Source organism: Mya arenaria, chromosome 3 (assembly GCF_026914265.1).
Source record: "Mya arenaria isolate MELC-2E11 chromosome 3, ASM2691426v1".
Classification (NCBI taxonomy): domain Eukaryota; kingdom Metazoa; phylum Mollusca; class Bivalvia; order Myida; family Myidae; genus Mya; species Mya arenaria.
Genome location: NC_069124.1, coordinates 14934166 through 14955689, shown reverse-complemented (window position 1 = coordinate 14955689; position 21524 = coordinate 14934166). Strand labels below are relative to the sequence as shown.

General features: G+C 36.0%; 1 protein-coding gene across 1 annotated transcript; it reads right to left on the bottom strand.

Annotated features, from left to right (window-relative positions):
- Window positions 1-586: 586 nt before the first annotated feature.
- LOC128225722 (heat shock 70 kDa protein 12B-like) lies at window positions 587-14576 on the bottom strand. The gene is made up of 9 exons (XM_052935630.1): window positions 14510-14576; window positions 7159-7493; window positions 6911-7029; window positions 6512-6611; window positions 6195-6363; window positions 5864-5998; window positions 4032-4553; window positions 981-1330; window positions 587-616 (listed from the first exon to the last, which is right to left on the bottom strand). Exons 2-9 carry the CDS (start codon window positions 7489-7491, stop codon window positions 587-589), a joined length of 1758 nt encoding a protein of 585 aa, XP_052791590.1. The 5' UTR covers window positions 7492-7493; window positions 14510-14576.
- Window positions 14577-21524: the final 6948 nt, after the last annotated feature.

Sequence of the window (21524 nt, the reverse complement as noted above, 5' to 3'; positions counted from 1 at the left end):
AATAAAACTTGTCACTCTGTCAACGACTCAATCATAGCACAGACTTAAGTGATATTCGTATTTAATGATCCCTTAGCAACATAAAATAATGTCATTCAATATGACCTTGAAAGATAGGTGATAGAAACAAAGTTAGCTGAAAACAAGGTTGTTACTAAACGTGCATACTAGCTCAGCTGCGACTCGCATGAACTGCTTTGAACTGTCAGACCAAATGGCAGGAACTGTCAACACCCAATGGACATCGTTTTCGGTCAAATCTGGTAACCTAAAGAGAATCAACAATTTAATCAAATAACGTAAAAATACTAAAACGACACTTGTTATATATAAATTAACCTGAAATTGTGGCAAATTATCAAAGGTGTCATTTTGCATACCGCTAGGAGATAATTATGCAACCTGGTAAGTAAAAATGTAAGAAATATATAACATTAAAATAATATTGTATAGCTTTCCTAAGTTAGTTTGACAGCTATCATTTTACCTGTTTCTTCCCTGCTTCATAACCTCAGTTACTAAATGTTTGATGCAGATGCTGAAGACATCAATTGCCTTCATTCTCTTCCCATGCTCGTCCTGAATTTCAACATCTCTGCTCATCTCTGCTCAACGTCTGTAAATGTAATCAACCAACATCTTCATTTACTATTAACTGGTGTGTTAAAATGCTGGATAAATTGAATTGTGTTAATAGATTTGTTTTATCATTTAATGTATATATACATGCACGAAAAGATATACACTTATCATTTCGTTTTAATGTTGAATTGGTATAGCCAACGCTAATGTTTTACCCTATGTTTTTTCGTAGATTTTGCAATTCGGTATATATTTAAGTTATGAAAGCATAAACAATAAATCTTTGTATTCATGCATGGATAAGCTTACACACCTTTTTGACATAAAATATAATCATATACATTTGTTTATCCTTCTAACAACAGACATACACCTATATAACCACTTTTTAAACACACCATAGGCCTGTCGGGGCTATGAAGCATCATCTTCAAGCGCCGGAAGTAGTAGTAAGATCTGTGGCTTGAGGTTTTTCTTTCCCTGTCATCTTCAAACAAAGTACTGTACATTTCTTCTGCTGTATACCCAAACGCCGCAAATGACTTGTCTGGGTTCAGCAAAAGCACTGTGGGAGTTTTATGGGAAATCAGTTGTCCACTCACAAACCCCGTCCCAGTGATGATTTTTGGATTCTCACTGACAGTTTTCAAGTCATCTCTTTCTGCAAAGGCGAATCCTGAGAACGCCGATCCGAAGTCTATTGCAGCAACAATAATCGTTTGGACTGGTTTGGTACTCTTTTCCTTATCTGTAATTTGGAATTAAGAATTATTAGAATTAAGATAATTTAAATATTCTTATCCCGAGCTACTGTTCAGAATTGCTTAATTATGTTTTGTATTACTATTTCATTAACTAATGCAGTTTTATATTTAACTGAATATACTTTAATGACTACTGAAACAAAAAGGCATATGATGAACAAATATCAGCGAACTTTTGGCGATTTTTTAAATGGGGAATTCGTCGCAACAAAAACATTTATAAATGCTAAATGTTGTGTCTGTACACAAATCATATGCATTTTTGCGTTAATCATTAAAGTAGAATAAGTAAAACATAATAATGCATTTAAGGGGCTGTCTCACGTATTGGAACCAAATTTTTTTTTTCTGTAACGAAAAGGACCAAAATGTAAAACAAATGTGTCGGAGACCGGGTTCGAGCCCGTGTCGCCAAAATTGTAGTCCAACGTCGTACTCACTGAGCTACAAAGTCTTACTCTGATCGCGCGACATAATTAAGCTATACATTTACCTCGGCAATATCACGTGATAACACCGACTAGCCAATCAAGCATACGGAATGAATTCTACCTGGTAGACATACCCAGTATTTTTTTAATGGAAAAATACGAAGTAACTGCTAAACTTAAATAAATTGTAAACTATGTGGTACTTCAGTTAGTAAGTTTCAATGCATTGTACACATCGATGCCAAGTTTTTGTCAGTTTTCGACAATTTTCTTTTTTTCGCTATTTTATCATACGTGAGACAGCCCCATTAAAGTGTTCTGCATCAACATATATTGTGCCCCTTAAATAACGGTTAAAGAATAAGATTAGCAAACATGTCATCTTGTTGCCAATTTAGTATTCTTTATGCACAAGTCAATTGTAACCATGCCCCGCCCCAGGTTTGGGGGTATACCGGGGATAGCGGGGGAAATGTTTTTTCATTCTAGGTAGCCCCGCAGTGCCTAGTGAATGCGTCGGTTTTGTTTTCGCGCAGAAAATAGCGAGGAATTGGCCTTGCCGTCGCATTTGGCGGGAATTTTACCAGCTGTTTGTCCCTTGCGGGGATTTTACCTGGGATTGGCTGGACCGTAAGTCAAAGTCCCCGTTATTCCCCGATCCTTGGGGGCCGTGGTTATTACTGACTGGTGCATTTTCATACTTCATTTACAACAACGGTGTGTGGCAGTGGCAATGTCAGTGCAATGTCAACGACACAGATATGCCGAGTAACAAAGCATATAAACATGACAGTGTTTAGAGGCACAAGGTAAAGGCCTACCAGACACTAAAACTACAACGACAGACTAGATCTGCATGTATCAAATCATCTTTATTTTATGTTATATATGTTGCGAAAATAGTAAATGTGATAAATGTTGGCCGTGGGATGTATGTTAAAATTTATATGAGTACTCAACCTCACTCTTTTAATAATTGCGAGAAAAAAAGATGAAATGACGAATCGGAGTCGACAAACGATATGATCGGTGTCGCCATTTTGAACTTGGTTCACTTCAATTTTTTGGCAAGAAACGCCGATTTTGCACGATTGATTTTGGCCTACACATACACCAAAACAATAACAACAAAATAAAACAAGACGGTCAAAGTGACCCTCAACCGATTACATGATTGAAGTAACCAATGAGTGATTGCTAAAATAGTAATTTCTTGCTGAGGAATTTAGTGGTTGCAGATAAATGGATGATTGATTAAGAGGTCGGTCGATGTTTAGGGAAACCGAGAGTATTGCTAGCAAATTCAAGCTAGTTGTTCCCATAGCTGTCATTGCTAAAGATTACTGTGATGGGTAAGGAAGCCAACGTTGCTCTATATGTTAATGGTTGCTAAGTAACAGAGGCGGTCATCACGTGGTACATTGGTTTGATACCAGGCACTAAACATTTCAGCGCCCATTCCAAAGGTATGTAATTTTGTTTCTCTCCATAATTAAAAAAAAAACAAATTTCCTAACATTGCCCATGTTCCAGTGCTAAATTTTCCCTGTAAATCGGTACCTTCGTTATGCCGAACAATTTTTTAGTTTACCCGGAATGTGTCACAAGTTTTGAATCGAGGTGAAATGTGCTTTTCGTTTTTATTATACGCAATTTGGGTACAGAGCTTTTCATTAAAAATGTGTGTATACCAATAGATATCAATACCAATTAATTGCTATGGCAGTAAGTGGTTACTAAGAAAGTCATTGCTTGCTAAAGAATAATGATATCGCTAGGGTAGTATGCTTATGATAAAAATCATTTGTTGCTAAGGATGTCATTAAATGCTAAAAAGGTAACTGTTTTCAAGAACGTCAGGTTTTCAAAGGTGTTTATTTGCAAATATTTAAAAAACCTGAGACCCCCGGGACAGGTCAATCTTTGACCCCAGGAGCATTATTTGAACACTTTTGGTGAAGGCCCACAAATTAAAGGTCTGGAGCATGCATTTTCCGAGTGAATATATTGTTTATGTCAAATTGCTACCCTATATTCTTGTATGTTTCGTTAATGGGAAGTAACCGCTGTGTGGATTTAAAAAAGCTGTTGCTCGCGCAAGCACCTTATGAGGTAAAATAATTGTATAATAGTATTGAAGGACCCAATAAAGACTCATGTTTACTTATTAAAGCCTACCAGATACCAAATCAATGCATTATAATACGTCGGATATCTTCAATGACAAAAGCATTTTTGTTTAAATTAAACAAACCTTCAGAAAAACAATCAGAGGAACAGTTCACAATGCTAAGATGTGGTTTGAGATGGCCAAACAGAACGGCGCCCTTGAGCACCGCAAGTCCAGCTTCTTCAGGCACGATGAGCCGCTTGTTGGGAAAATTATCTCGAAAAGCTTGTTGTAGCACCGATGACTCTGCATATCCACCAACAAGAAGTATGGTCTCGCAACTGAGCACTGCAGGTTGTCGGAATAGATCCCGTACATGCTTAACTGTATTATCACAGGTGTCTTTAAACCATCCTCGCATGAAATCGCAATTTACGCGCAATCTTCCAGCAGTCCATGTCAAATTGCCTTGAAACTGCTTGACCGCCGCTTCCATGTTTTTCTTTGTTTTACTTTTATAAATTTCTGTCAAAGCAATCGGAATTTGGATCGTCTCTTTCCCCTTTTTGTCGTGTGTTATGCAACGTTTCTTTGTCTCGAATTGCCTTTGAAATTCAACAAAATCTTCAACAAATGTCTTCTTGAACTCGTCAAAAACTTCCTTTCCTGAAATAAAGACATTGCGATTGAAGTTTCTTTAATAGAGATTATAAGTAAAGTTCATGTATTTTCGGTGTGAAATCATGAAACGAGTTATGCAGAGGGTAAAATAGTTCCACTCGTCCAGAAACACATGTTTTATACTTTCTTTCACATGCTTTACATTGTTTCCGTTTTAACAAAGGCATCACGTTCTCTTCTGTATAACACATTTGTTGCAAACAAATGAATTGGCAAAATTAAATCCTTGTTGACAATATTCTAGCAAGTTAGACATTTATTTCTCATTTTGTATTGATGATGACAGTCGAAACATTCTTTTAAATCGTAAGAGGTAAATGTTCTGTTTCGTCTTTCTTTCCTGAAAAAACATTTTTCAAAGATGTTCGATAATGTGCTTTAACAGGAAATGACACCATGAATGTGACTTCACAATCTAAAAGAAAGCACATTTCGATTATAGTAAAGGGTTTTTGTAGAAAATCTCACTGGATATCGTCTTAGTATGCTTTTAACTTATAAACAGAATTATGACGATCGGATGAATGTGTAGTTTAAAATTATTCCGGGTATATGTACTACATTTCTGCACCGCATGTAGCGCGGGAAATGACATTGCTTTGTGGTATTCGGCTCATCACTAGAGCAGTGAAACAGGTAGGTCGTTTTCGCTACTTTTTACTGAAAACAACAACATGTTATTAAAGGAATCTGACACTCGTCATCATATTTTACAAATACCAGTTTACATTTTTGTCTCATCAAAAAAAGGTTAGTAAGGTTCGCTTACTTACATATTTCATGAACTGGTTGAATAAAATAGTTTGATAAATGACGACTCGTGATAGATCATATCTTCCATACGTTTTTACTTTCAAATTTCATTACATTTATCGTTTAACAAACTGTTTTGTGCATTTCACCAAATGTTTTTTGGCCATGTCATGACGTGCAATAATTTGTTCGAAGAGCTTCTGAGATACCTAGTTGGGGAACATACATCATTTCCAACGATAGCCTTGTTTTTCCATGGTTAAATGGGTTAAATAATCTTCGAGTAACTGTTTACTTGAAGTTGCTGTTTTCAAATGTCAGAATAAAATGCATGTAATTATACTTTAAAATATTTAATTTTGAGGCGGGGCCGCGCTTGGTTCACCTGTAAGGTTTAAGCATAATTTAGTTGGATAAAAACAGACACAAGAAATACAACCAAACAAAATCCTGTTTCTTGAAATCAATACATATAGCAATTTAATTAAAATTATGACAACTAAATTCATGCGCACAAAAAGTATCTTTATTCAATTACGTACCAACAAGTTTTCTCATGAAATCCTCGAATGCTGCATCAACACGAGTTCCTCCCCAAGTCGCGCCACTGGTCATGTTATGCACCTTCAGTTGCCCTTCTCCCACCAACTCGATAACGTTGATATCCACTGTAGCACCTAGAAACGACACGTAAACAACATCAGTAAATCTACATGATCACATATTATATACTTTCAGGGCCAATCTCTGTAAACAACATCTACTGCATGTATAACTTTGTTTAGTGGCGAAATAATTAAAAAGTTCCACAATACGAATGAATATCTATGAATTATTTCACAATGCTTACATTTAACACAAAAATGAACCAACCTCCGACATCGACCACCATATAGCGTTGACCAATTGAGAAAGGTGACATTTGGGACTGAGACAAAGAAGCTCCGGTCATGTTTAGCTGCTCGATAGGAAGGTGCATGCAAAATAAAGAGGCAGTTTCCGGCTCAAGTACAATGGTTAATGAGTCCTTCTTCATGCCAGCCTGAAGTATTGTAATAAGCAAGTCAAAATACGTCAAAAACGTGTTCTATATTATTTTAATATAATATTTGTTGGCATAAATTACACATATGCAAATGAATACTAAAGGTAATAATACAGATACATGTGAATAATACTCAAACATTTACCATTTCGGCGGCCTCTCTCATGAACTGTTTCGAACTGTTATTCCAGATAGCTGGTACAGTCAGTACCCAGTCTACGTCTTTCTCAGATATCTCTAAAACCCTGACAAAAGCAGTTAAATAAAACTAAAGCATTACAAACAGTCGTATGGTGTTTAACACCTATTCTAAGGTATGCATGTGAATATATATATCAACCATGTTCAATTACGCTTGAAATTTAGCCAGTGTATTTAAGTAATGCGAAAAAATGAATTTCATGTTAAACATATATATATATGAAGGGTTTTCTTTAACACATTTTTAAGATATTGATACGACCAATATTATGCTAATTTGACTGGTTTTTTTAACTAAATAAGAAAAAAAAGGTCAACACTTTGCAGTCACTAACTAAAGTACCTGTTTTTAATGTTCTTCATGAAGTGCTCCATGAGGTATTTGATGCAGATGCTGAACACTTTAATAGCATTCATTTTCTTCGTTTGTTCATCTTCCACCATTGTGTCACGGTCAATGTTCTAGAAATTGTAGATATATTGAACACACATATGAACTATTCCGTAATGCAACGACAGCAAAGAAGAATGTCATCAAATAGGATAAAACCAAAAACCTCAAAATTTTAACATTTGAAATATCATACTTACTGTGGAGTTGTATAGCTTCAACTTTAACCTCCGAAAGTAGAAGTATCCCTTGTGGTCATTGTCAGCGGCAAGCTCAGCATATCGGTCTTCAGCGTCAAAACCAAAAGCCTCGAAATTTTGTTTGGGGTCTAGCAACAAAACAGTCGGTGTTTTCAGTGTGAAAAGCTGACCACCGGCGTACCATGATGTATTGGCACTTATCTTCGGCGGGTCTGCCTTAAAATCATCTCGCATTGCATAGGCATATCCAGTAAATGTCGTGCCGAAATCAATCGCTGCTACAACAAGCTTGCTTGATTTTGATCTCACTGACCCACATTTGGTGGCAGCCATTTCTAAATGTACATTCATACAAATATATATATTTGAACAATAATTATGTTATTTAATAAACCGACGTAAATGAGTTTTGGGGGAAAAGTGTGTGTTTTACACGTAGTCAACGTTGTCATGGCGTAGGACACTTTTATTTTTTTATTATAATGGGAAGAAATAAACAAATGATATTGTAGGAGCAAGAGCTCATGGTACGTACAGCACGTGTACTACAAAATATTGATGATACTACTGTTGAAAAATTAAATTTCTTTGACCCCATCAAAAAAGTTTGAATTGAAAACATTCGCCACGCTGTACCAAGTGCCAGTAAAACTAAGCAAACCACACAGTTAATAAAAGCTGACAGAAAATTGAAGCAACGACTCTTCAACACTGCGAATGCTGAGAGAGCTATCGAAATAGCATCTGTTTAAAGACATGAACTATCTCCAGTACCACTGTCACCTGCAAAAGTTGGCGAAATTATGAACCAACAGCCAAATCTCATCTATTTGCAATTCTAACTACTGATACTGCAGTTCGTGTCCAGGAAGTGCTTCCAGTGACTACTTTCATAACGGCTATAGTGATTGATGGTCATGCATTGATTCAAGAATTAGGTAAACAAGACGGCTGTGTTACATTTGCGTTACATTTGGAGAGTATGCAGACGTGTTTGTCAAGTGTGTATTGAACTATTTTAACACATCTACACGAATAATCGATGTAGCATTCGATAGATACACAGGAAAAGCATTAATAAAAGCCAGTGCAAGATGCAAGCGATTCGGCAAACGACGACTAATTCGTAGAATGATTATCGGTCCAGATGTACATCTGCCACAATCATGGAATAACGTCTTATAATTGAGTGAGAACAAAGCTGACATCGTTAGATTCCTTTCCGAAAGTTTTCAAACAAGGATAGAAACGCTTACGAGAGATCAAGAGCTTTTCACATGAGGAGATTACCAAAATGTACTACAAACTTCTTCCAACAGTCGTGAGGTGCCCCATCTATCATCAAACCACGAATAGGCAGATATGAGGATCATTCTACATGCATTTGATGCTGTAAGAGCAAGTTATTACAGAAAGGGTAATCAAATGTCAAGATACTGATGTACTGCTCCTACTTATATACCATCTTGGCCATTTACACATAGAATTATGGAAGATGGCTGGGACATCCAAGAAAATCAATCTTAACCCTGTGCATTTAATCGCTCAGATAATACCCAGAACGGTGCACCTTAACAGTTTCGGGTTTCATGCTTTGACAGAATGTCCCACAACCTCCACCTTAAGTAGTATTAGTTTGAAGACATGTTGGGAGATGTATGTAACATGCCCTGACCTTCTTTCGGATGTTGGAAGAAACCTTCAGTCAGACAAGTGAGAAAAGATTGTATGCTTGCTGTATGAGATTCATATGGACTTCATTGCTGATGCAAATTATTCACTACTTAATAAGGCTAAGAAAACGCTTGAAATGCTCCCGCCAACAACTGATGCAATTAAACTACACATTGCAAGAACAAATAATCAAGCAGACATATGGATCAGAGCTGATGCAGCGAATATGGACAGTCAGGCCTGTAGATACAAACGTATGGCAATATGGTACTGATGGACTAGAAGTTGCCTGGAAGCGGTTACCATCTTCACATGCTGCCTGCAGTTAACTAACACGTTGTGGATGTAAAACCTAGTGTAAATCAATCCGCTGTTAATGCTACAAGGCATTATTGAAATGTACTACATCATGTGGTTGCGATGGCGTCAAATTCGCTTTTGCAATGGAGGATACTTATTTTTGCACTTATATGACCTTTGACCCGCTTTACTGAAATCGATGTGTAAAAACATTCATGAAATTAAACAAAAACGCATAAAACAATATGTAAGAGATGAATATGTTTTTATATTAACAGCATTTAGATTCTTTCAGATTTCAGTGTCAGTTTACCCTGCCCAATTTTACATTATACACGTAAAAAATAATATGAAAAAATATTATATATCTATACTGATAGCTAAATGTTTCACCTTTAAGTATATCCATGTGGTTCTTTAAATAACCATAAATGACGTAGATATCGCAAAACTATCAGCCATCAATAAAAATATTTTAACAACTTATCGCCATTTTACGGACGTTCTCATTAATATTCATCAGTATACACACTTGTTTATTTAAATAAAGTAAGTGTCAAAAAAGACTAATACTTACGCTCCATTTTGAAACTAGTTCGGCCATTTTACATCCCAAACTGACAAAGACATTATCTTCTTTTCAATAGTGACGTTAGAAAAATGCATTCAGTTTACCTTTTCCCCAATTCTTAACATATGGGGCAATATACCGGGTAGCATTGGGCAGTTTCAGATGACTAACATATCAAAGTGAACATATAGTATGCATGCAAAGTATTACTTTTCGATGCCATCGCTTGTCATTTTTTCCTCTGATGGACCCGTGACTATGACAAATCACAGAAATGGAACGGAAGACAGCTAACAAACGAACGGATGGTCACTACAAAACAATAAAAGGGTACGAAAGACCACACACGGGAACGTAAGACAACTACTAACCCACAGAACCTTTCGAATACCGCTACCGTACATTGACGCGCTACCGTAACCGCCTAATGCAGACCAATATTTCAAGGATGCTGGTTACCGCTACTGTTTTACTGTAGGAATACTGTAGACGACTGAAACGTACTGAAATAGTAAATACGTCCAGTTCCACAGCCGCAAAATGCACATTTTTCACGAATTTGTAGTAAGTTTTTCATTAAAAAAGAATGATTTTGAATTTTAAAAAACAGCATTAGAACGCTTTGGTACTTTGTCTTAGAAACAGTTACTACACTACGGAATTTCTTTCAAATATAATAACCATGCCAAAATAAGCAACGGTAATTCTTTAAAATTCGTCATTCAACATTATTCGGCTCTGGCTTTTGTAAATTTGCTTTAATAAAACAGCATGCTAATGCTTTTCCTCTTGTATCAAGAATACGCTGTGGTATCACTGTTAAATTTAAGAAATGAGCAAAACTGCGCAGTGGTATTACTGTGAGATTTATTTTACAGACTGTGTGTTAATTTCGATAAGGTAGACATTTCATGATTGAATTCAACTAAAATCAGTCACTTAAGTACACTTTAGTAGCTTTCTTGTATCTAGAAGTATGCAAAACTACGCAGCGGTATTTCCTGTACAAACATAATACGTAATCAACTACGTTGCCTTTGAAGGTCATTTAACGCTAGTTACGCTCCCTTTAACTGTTGAAATATTAAGTTATTACTGACATCATAGTGACTGCAAATATATCAACAGAACATCCATTACCAAATAGCTAGCTGTCACAGTTGCCATGAAAACCACTGCAATAAAAAATAAATCTACCAGACAAATATCACAAGGTCGCTATCAAGGTTACATTGGAACCACAGTGACCACTCTTACTTAAAACAACATGCATCAATACATATATGTTAATGAAGCAATGATCGAATGTCTTGGACACCATTCTAGAATTGTTGGTGCTCCGTACAAGCCCACAAAAAGGATTTAAAATGTTCGTGTGTCATTGGGTATCTCAGGAATTACCAGGTGTACTTAAGTCGAAAGATAGAAGTAGGGTTGACTTAAAACAGTTGTAGAGAACTGAAAAGAAAACATCACAGGACGAAAGTATGTAAAACATTTTCAATAATGTATTTTTTTATATTATTGCATTTTGAAACGACCCTTAAATTGAAACAATGAACGGCCTCTTAAGCTCATGAAAATGCATACATTAAATTATTTCTACTGTTTAATGGCACATCTTGAATTCAGAGTCTAGTACAAGAAAGCGTCGTTTAGACCAATCAGGTATTAAAATAAGTTTTCAATATAGTATTGATGAAGTAATACAGTTGTCGCTAACAACGTGTCTTTATAACAAATATTCATCAATATGTGATTTCTTTTTACAGAATATTGCGTTGCACCAGAAACTCCACTAGACTCTGTTGCCGTCTCGTTAATCACATGTTGTGATTATACTGGTGTTGTTTCCCGTGACATATCTTGCGATATTTTTTGCAATATAATAGTTACAGTCAAATACTTAGATAATGTTTTGGTCTATGTTTTTCTTTATATAATTATGTACATGTGTTCTTTGTTGATATAAAGAATATTATTATCATTATTGATTATCGCCATGTTTGATTTTATCCCTATGTATTCCCCAAGTTCCTATGATGTAAATAAATTAATGAAATTCAATCACTGATCTATACATTTATAACCTTGATGTATGAATGAATTGTCAATCCGTTTTTGGATTTAAGTCCTATAAGTATACATTTATATAGGAAATAGTGTGTAAAATATCATGATAGAGAATTGTTATCTTCATTCCTTTCTGATTTAAGCGGCGAATCACATACAACCATACTATCATTGAAGTCAAATAGACTAATCTTATCTGCATGTAGAATATAAGATTTTTGTTTATACCTAGATATGAAGCTATATCCTGCAATGTTTGTATAAATAAACATTTTGACACCAATATGCAATAATTTTGAACTGTACTATTATTATACATATATTATATACCTTCTATGTCTATCAATGTTTGTATATATCATGAATATCTCCAGCCATGGGGGAAATAAAGATGTTGAGTTGAGTTGAGTTGAGTTGTAATGGCTCTATGCATTGTGTAAATAACAAAATATAATGAAAACTACACGGACAAGCTGTTAATCATTAAAAAATAAGCCCTATTTAGGGGTACAAGTCAAGGACCCAACCAACAATGAACGAGAGACACATACATATTTACACCACTTCTTAAATCATAAGTTTCAAGCTCACACATGCATAAATTGATTAAAATAAAACAATAACATTTCGCAACGTTGCCTTACAAACATCATCTGAAGCATTGTACTTTTGAAATATTTTGGAAAACCTTTTTCTACTACTGTAGTATGCAATTGCTGTTTTAGAAATATCAAATACTAGCCGTAGCGTATCTATGAGGAAAACAACAGACATTAATATCGAGTTGCTACAAAAGTTCAAACTGCCATAGTGTATCTATGCAGGCACACGTGGTAAAATTTCAAGACTGGTAATAACATTAAACGTCTCCGGCAATTTTGAAAAACATATACATGAAAAGTGTGTACTAGAACTACCAGAGTGTATTAATGAATAATCTTATCCTTTATGTACTTAACAAATTGTTAAAAGAAGCAATTCCTATCTACAAAACTCGCCTATAGTAGTTTTATAAACATTAAAAAGTAGCCAGTACCGAAGATGAAAATTACCATGATCTATATATCACAGGATTACCATTGCGCTGTTTTGTATGTGCGTTTACCTACTTATGATGGTCTCCAATTAAATTACTACAACACACGGTTATTGCTACATTTGTTCAATATTTATCATATCCGTAGTGTATTAATGAGAGTTTTGTATTTTCCCAAAGTCAACCAGAGCGTAGTTATGCCGATATGGCATATTCTTTTTATAAGTGAATAGTTTAATTGCCGTTAAATAAGAAAACCAATAAAATGCATTTTATTGTATTAATATGTGTATAAAAAGGTTTAAGTAAAAGGAAAAATGTACATTTTTACCTGAACATATTACCTAATTAGGTATGCCACTAATTCGTGAAATGCAAACTTGATTAATAAGGGTGTTATATTATATAGTTTTATGTAGTATATAATGTTTGTAATTAATTTCTTTGAGTTTGTAAGAAATTTGTACTGTTTCGATAATTGAAAAACATTTTACCAAATTGCTTACGCATTTTAATCGGGAGATTTAAAGCTCTGCTTTTAGCAAAACATGTACAAGATTACAAAAATAAGCGGTATTCCCACGCTGTACGATAGCGGTAATCAGAAGCCGAATATTTGAGAACGATTTACACTGCTGCGGTAGTTTGCCGGTGTATGATAGAGGTTATGGAGACACCCAAATTTAGGGTCTGCACCAGGCGGCTATGGTAGGGGAAAGGATAAAGGAAATAGACCATTAACAAACCATATAACATATAATATTATAGTATCTAGGTAGCAGTAGATTGGACAACAAAAGTCTCTATATAGTATCTAGGCAGCAAAACTTTGGTCAACATAAGACTCCATATAATATCTTAACAGCAGTAGAGCGGTCAACAAAACACTCTATATAGTATCTAAGCAGAAGTACATGTGTCTAAATAGTAGTAGACAGGTCAACAATACACAGAATACACTCGTATATAGCATAAAAACAGCAGCAGACCGGTCAATAATGTACCCTTAATAGAAAATAGTCTCTTAAATGAAGTAGACCGGTAAATCCTTAAAGTATCTCAACAGTAGATGACAATGAACAAAATACCTTTTTCCATTTAATCAACAAAATACCTTTTTCCATTTAATCAACGATAGAAGAAATATATATTAAAATACTACCTTAAATTACAAAGATTACATAGAAAACAAAAAAGGGTATAACAAGCTGTTCTCTTTTTACCAAATATACACGCATTTTTTTTACTCGCTTCTTTGCCAAATGAAGTTAAAACAAATCGTTATGAATTAGATATTATTTGAAGATGAAAATAGTATTGTTCAATTTAATTATTCTATAATTAATCAACAAATATTTGCATTTTCTTCTTTTTCAAGACTTAATAAATGAACAGTGGTAGGCAAGTAACTAATAATATATCTTACTCGTTGTCTGAAGTTTTTAAGGATTTTCACATCTACTGTCGTTTCGTTCGCTAAAATGGCGTTTAATACTTCGTTAGAATTTCAAATACAAACGCACAACATAATCGAACGAATGACACGCATATGTTTCGTGGCGAAATGGCAAAATGCCAAGATTCACCTAGCAACAAAAAAACCACATGTCTACTAAGTTTTCATTAAAATGTACAACAAATGATATATCGGCTACGGGTATTAAATAATTTCAAACTAAAACAACTTGAAAACTTACCTAATTTGATACAGTCGGCATTGCAATTAGTTTTAACGAAACTACAATCAAAACTGTCAAAAACACCGCTTCGTGATAAAAAACTTCCTTGTCAACAATAAACTTCCTCCTTGATTCGTAAACCCGCTGAAGTAGATAACGGGAACAGTTAATGCGCATAACAACTGAGAAATTTATCTAAAGTCATAAAACAACGCACAAGAAAAGAAGAATATTTTAAATAAAATGCCACTTACAAGTTTTTTGTATTGATCGCATTTGTGGCCGACGGCTTAAGGCCGCGGCAAATTACCCAATTTACCATGTACTTTATTCCTGCTTTGTATATATTTGTGCACACACCCTTCTTGTCCACAGGTGTTTATATGCATTTTACATTTTTTTTTACAATCCTGCCAGTCAAAGGCTGCAGGCTTCTTTATGCCTCTTTTCATTACTAGTTTCTGTGGTTGACAGTTTAAGGCTGCATCTGAATTTTTTATTTTGTTTTTTTTTATGTTTTCTTACCAATTCATCTTTTCTTACTGCTTTCACTCAGTCTCGTCTCTTTGGGCGGCGGTTTCTTTTGGCGGTTTTGTCCTACCAGATATGTTTTTTTTTCGAAAAATAATATAAAATACCTTCTTAGTAGCTAATTAACATTTATGGCATTTTAATTAATGCCCGTTTTTCCTTCTAACCGGTGTTTGTTTTCCTTCTATCCATACAAGTTCGAATTCCCTGTACATATGTAACATTGACTTTGGACAGTACATACTACAATTGACATTATGATAACGCTTATAAAATTACTGACACCTGATACGCATTTTATATGGAACAACAATCTGGTGCGTAGCTTGGCCCTAATCGGGATTACAATTACAATGCAATATACATAGACTATGTTTTTCTAGTAAGCATGTTGTTACGCTTTGGTATAAATATGTGTTTATTTGAATTAATGTATCACCTAAAGTGCCATACACAGCGCCATCGCTATCACTATTTCTCCAACGACCCACTTCAAACTGGGACTCTTCCAGGTTTTCCGCCGATAAATCACGCTAAAACGTGACATATTTTGACTGCACTATGACATAATTCAGATGACCGATTCACTTGGAATCATATTCTTTGCATTGAATCTTTCGCCAATCTTCAATACAAAAATTATGTCGATGCTGCTGACCATGATTGCCGTGATGGTTTAGCGGTAACTATATGAACCACCTCGACGGATTTGTTATACAATGCATCCTATACTGCTGAGTCGTTCCTGTCAGGTAAACGATCGCGCTTCTTTAACGGCTTCAACCAGATCACATGGTTTGTTCTCTAATATTTCGGATAACGACACCAACCCTGACAGCACATGTTCGATAGCCACGAAATGAATGGGGAAGCCGAACTGAGTGATCGCAGCTCAACATGCCCCGGCGTTGGCATTACCATAGTGAAGGTTTGGGTCATCTAAGGTATCAACGATTGTCGTAAACGAACACTTGAAAGCTTTAAGTGCGTCAGCCGTTGCTGCCCATTGTGTTTCACAAAGCGATTGTTATTTAGTCTGTTTTTCCATTTGTTCCCTACTTACTTCATCATTCGCGAGAGTTTCCTGAAAAACGAAACAGCCGTTTTTTCCGAGTAGTTAAACGGAAACACTACTTCTTGAACTGCGTTCATCATGTTTCTTGCAAATGGCTCCTCGTATGCATGATTAATAGCCAGGTTTAGGAAGCAAACTTTGCAGTGGCAATCGTAACAACTCGGCCATCTCCGGCAAGCTTCGAAATAGACAATCGTAACAACTCGGCCATATCCGGCAATCTTCGAGATCAATTATGATGGATACTCGCCGAAGTGTTCCGATTATTAGCAGTGGGTCACCACTGCGTCGGGATTTATCTCCCAACTTCGAGCTTGACCACCACGGAACATTCCTGACATGTAGGATGCGCGAATGCAGCCTTGACACTTCATTTTTACAATGTCTAAACCGGCCTTTGTCAAATATTTGCCGGTAGTAGCTTTATATTCATTTCGAGCTACCCCTCCCGGATACCAAGAGGAGCACACATGTGGTTAGGCGGCGCCATTAACCTTGCAGACATTGACTGGGTAAATGAGTGTCTACAGCCTCAAGCCACATACGCAAAGCAATGGCAGCACAAAACATCACAAAAGATGCCAACCTTGACAAAATGGTAGACTAGCTAACCAAAATCACAGAATACCCCACAAACTACCTAAACGTCTTCTCTACCAACAACAAAACACTCATCAACCGATGCGAAGTTTTACTTGGAAGCGCAGATCACGAAGCTTTTTCTGTCGAATCTAGACTTACTCCGATGAAGGTGAAGAAGCCAGCACGGAAGGTATTCGTGTACAAAAGAGGGGACTACGACACCATTCAAATTAATCAATTGCCGAATTTCTCCGAAAACATCGTAGATAACAAACTGGAAAATTGACAATCGGGTCGTTCGAAACATCGGTTCCCTCGAGGTTTCAGCTCGGACCCCGGCGTCCTCGAGCGATCGCAGTTTTACTGTATTTGGCAGCGATTTCCTCGAAGCATCTTGTCCAAACATAACGGCACCTTTCAGCACAGCCAATCGAGCATCTTCGGGCCAAAGGCAGCTTTCATTTTTTCTTGAAGCATCAAAGATTCGGAAAAGCCACCGACCAAATTGTCTTATCACAAAAAAATCATTCAACCAGCTTCGCATAACATCACAGTCAATCCTCAATTTACCAGCTGTTAAGCGAATTTTCCCTGCAAATTCTTTATTGTCTTTGATAGGATCATGTGGACTATTTTCGTCATCTTTGTATATGCCTCACACAGGGTCACAGGGAGTTTGAGCGTTGCTTTTCCCACTCTCTCACTGAAATTCTTCTTTTCGTTAATTCAAATTCCCTCTGTAGGTCTACTCAATCGTCAACATGATTTTCCTTGAATTCTTCGAAACTCTTAATTCCTGTAAAGAACCATAAAGCATAATTCTATCAACAGTCTCTGAAACAAACACTCATTCTTTGTTCAATCATTCAATAAACGGCACGTGTATATTGTATTGTATAATACATTTATGATGCTTTGTATCAAACACATGCTTACGCGCTAGCATCCAAAGTTATCAAGATAAATAAACAATATAGCGCTGTATTTTTATTAGCAATGACCAAATACTTACCAAATAGATCAATAAAGACGTCATCGAATGCTTTGTCCGCCATGGTTACTCCCCACGCACCACCACTAGTTGAGCTCCTTCAGTTGACCTTCGTCAATAACCTCGTGGACGATGATGTCAATTGTGCCACCTGAACATTTGTTATAATGACAAATTAATTTTAATGTTTAGGTTGTAGTTTTTAAAAAAAAGGGGGAAATGTGCGTTTTAAATGTTTGAATTCGCCACATCAACTACACAAGTGTGTAACATTTTAACTTGTTTTGTTTTTTTTAAATTTTTGATGTTCTTAAATCTACAACTTTATAAATTTCCGATTTCATTTAATATCTGTTTAATATCTGCCTGCAATATTTCATGATTTAGACATAAATCATGGAAACATAAAGGAAAAACATCGTTTTACATACTTCTTTTCTGATTTGATATCACACAGTAGCGCTAGAGTGCATGCGCGAATCTACATACATATACTAGGACGTTTGTTGTCGAATGAAATGCGTTTGTGAAGAAACTGTTATTACTTTTAAAATACGTCAAAATGTATGCAGTAATAGATATACTGTGTAATTGGGTTGATATTCGGGATTGTTTCAGTCGTTGCATCGCTCTCGTGCGTTATGGATTTAACGCAAGCAATTCAAAGTTATCCAACTCCAAAAATCAACCGACGTACTTAATATCCACAATATCACATTAAATATATGTCCTTCATTTCTTTTAAGTCAACATTCTTGCACAATTAAGGAATGAATCGCGGGATTGATGTCATTATGGGGGTATAAATGCAATTGTGCTGATTTAGGTGTCTGAAGTCTCCACGCGTAATTTTAACCACCCACCTGCGTTTATATCCCCGATAATGGCATCAATCACGCAATTCAATAGCCCATCATTTCATTAAAAAAATAACTTGTATTTTACGAAAACCTTACAGTATTTCTTGATCACTCATCCTGTAAATAGAACGACCCGACAATATCTGAAAATGTTTATCACATCACGTCGCAATAACGCGGGGAAAATCTATTTAGTGAGCCGAAGGCTAGTGGGGTAGGAAGATATGTAGATTTTCTAGCCGAAATTCTTTGCCTATGGCATTATAATACAGAGTGATTGAACTGTATGGGCGAGTGATTGTTGCGGTCGGTTTTTGACGGAATATTTATAAGATTCTGGAGCTGTGTTTTTGCATTTCGTCTTGCATTTTAAAAATATAAAAGAAGTTCGTTTTTCGCGTTCAAATGAACAACTGACTATTAGTAGTTAAGCATGATGTGATCAACTAACCAAGTCAAGCAAAAAATACACGGCACCTTGTTATTGGGTAGAGGTGTATGCTAGTGACAGGTAAACAACAAAACACAACATTAGTCAGTGTAGTAGATACTTAAAAACACTCACTTAGTCTGTGTAGCAGTAACTACAAACATTCACTTTGTCTGTGTAGCAGACACTACAAAACACTCACTAAGTCAGTGTAGCAGTAACTACAGAACACACACTTAGTCTGTGTTGCAGTAACTACAAAACACTCAATAAGTCAGAGTAGAAGATACTACAAAACACTCACTTAGACTGTGTTGCAGTAACTACAAATCACTCACTAAGTCAGAGTAGCAGATATTACAAAACACTCACTGAGTCAGTGTAGTAGATACTACAAAACACTCACTTAGTCAGTGTGGAGGATACTACAAAACACTCACTTAGTCAGAAAAGTAGATACTGCAAAACACTCACTTAGTCAGAGTAGTAGATACTAAAATGCACCCGTTTACACTGTGTTAAAGACAAAAGAAAACACTCACTCACACTGTGTTTCGGATACTTCAAATTGACTATTGATTAAGACAACAGTCAGCTTGAATATGGCAATTCACGGGTTATTTCCTTCTGTGTATCCCTTGGAGACGAGAGATCCGCTCTTGTGTAGATTTACCGGGGGCCATACAATGAAGGCAATCCTTGGTCCGCGGGCAGAATACGCTGTCAGAATATCCTTGTTGAATGGATAACCAGGTTTGTGGGAGAAATCAAGCATCATGGGCGGTTTCTAGGATTGCATAATCCAACATATCCGCACGCACTTGGTTAAAAACTTTATCACGTCTTTGTTGTCGAAGACGTCAGCGGGAAACTCTTGTGTACTGTTTATTTTCGTAATCAGTGCTTAGAAGAATTTTGTGTAAACACTGTGAGAACACGCTTATGGACACGATAAAAGACTAGTATCTACAGTTTGGTGTTGTATGGATTCACTAATCTACACTGGCATCAAATATATTGACTTAAGGTGCATTTACATTGTACGTCAAGGGAATATGCAATAAACAATTTCAACATACCTTCTTGTAAGACGTAATTAGAAAACTTATTTCAAATAGGTTTAACGTTTAAGCATAACTCAAACAATTATTTTGACATACCTTAATGTTGAACTGTTCGATAGCCAAGGGTCTACATTCTTGCAAAACTCTTTAATTGCTCCCTCAAGCTTCAAACAAAACAAAATGTTCTTGAACCGATTTCATTTTTGGACAACAAAGGCGGTGTTTCGGAAACATTTTTTTCTATGGGCACATTGCTTGTCCAATGGACTAATTATTTTCGGTATTGGTATACTATTCAATTATCTAATTGTGCTGTCTTTATACATGTCAATTTCACTTACTGCCTTTTCCTTCCCCTGGCCTTATTGCTCGATTGGCTTCTCAACACGAACGTTTTTTGAGAACTGTTAGGTTTTAACGTCTTGAGCTCGCGTTGTTCTGGCTGCGCTCATACTTGACGCTAACCCTGTCCTTATCTAAAATACATACCATGATACATGCACTTTAAATCTGCCGCACATAAATCCCACGTCCGGACCCAAGTATAAGAAGCAGTGTTTAAATTCAAATACCAGTAGTTGTAACTTATTTAGACACAGCCAGTTTTGAAAATAGAATGGAGGAAAAAGAACATTCCAATTGAAGTAGTTTGGAGATATAAAAGAAGAAATAGAGAAGCAACAGAGAAGTGTTGGAGAAAGATACAAAAAGACAGAAATGCAGTAATCGTTTAACAGATAAAGAGGTGCATGATGATCAGGAACAGGATGAATATTAAGAAAGACAGTAAAGTATAACAATTACATTAGACTGTTTGTATTAATAAAATGTGACTTTAATCGGAACAGACAGGATTACTTCCAAGACTTCCAGCAGCATTCACCGGAATGTTCAGGCCTGGATTTGTTGCCAATGCTTTCGCTGGTAGCTGGTTAACGAAACTTGGAGTCTGAAAAAGTGTATATATCTTCCATTATTCCGGCAGTGCCATCTTGTAGTATCATGCTACTAAAAGATTAATTTTGTTTAGCGAAACAGGCTTATTACCATTCTTTCGAGCGAACGACAACTCAAACAAGCCATGACAAATTTATATTGTTCTAAAAACATAACATGTATCAACAATTGACTTACCGTTCAATGGAGTAATGCATATCATTGCTTAATTATGGATATATAGTGAATCTGATATATTGCATTTATAGGAGAAAATAAAGACTGAAGTTCAAGCACCAAAACATTTTGTTTTTACTTTAGTTCTTTGAAAGCAGCTTAAACCAAATATACAATCATACAATGTAAACTTGTTCGTCCGATATAGGTCAGGGCTGGTGACAAGCTCCCCGACTCTGGCCGACTGTAGCGCCACCCCTTCTTCGCATTAACTGTTACACTTTTGTAAATGAGATAATAAATATACGTTTTTCAGCCCAATCTATCCGCCACCTAGAGTCAGGTAGATATATAATTGGTTACCAACTCAGCAATCCTGACTTAAAA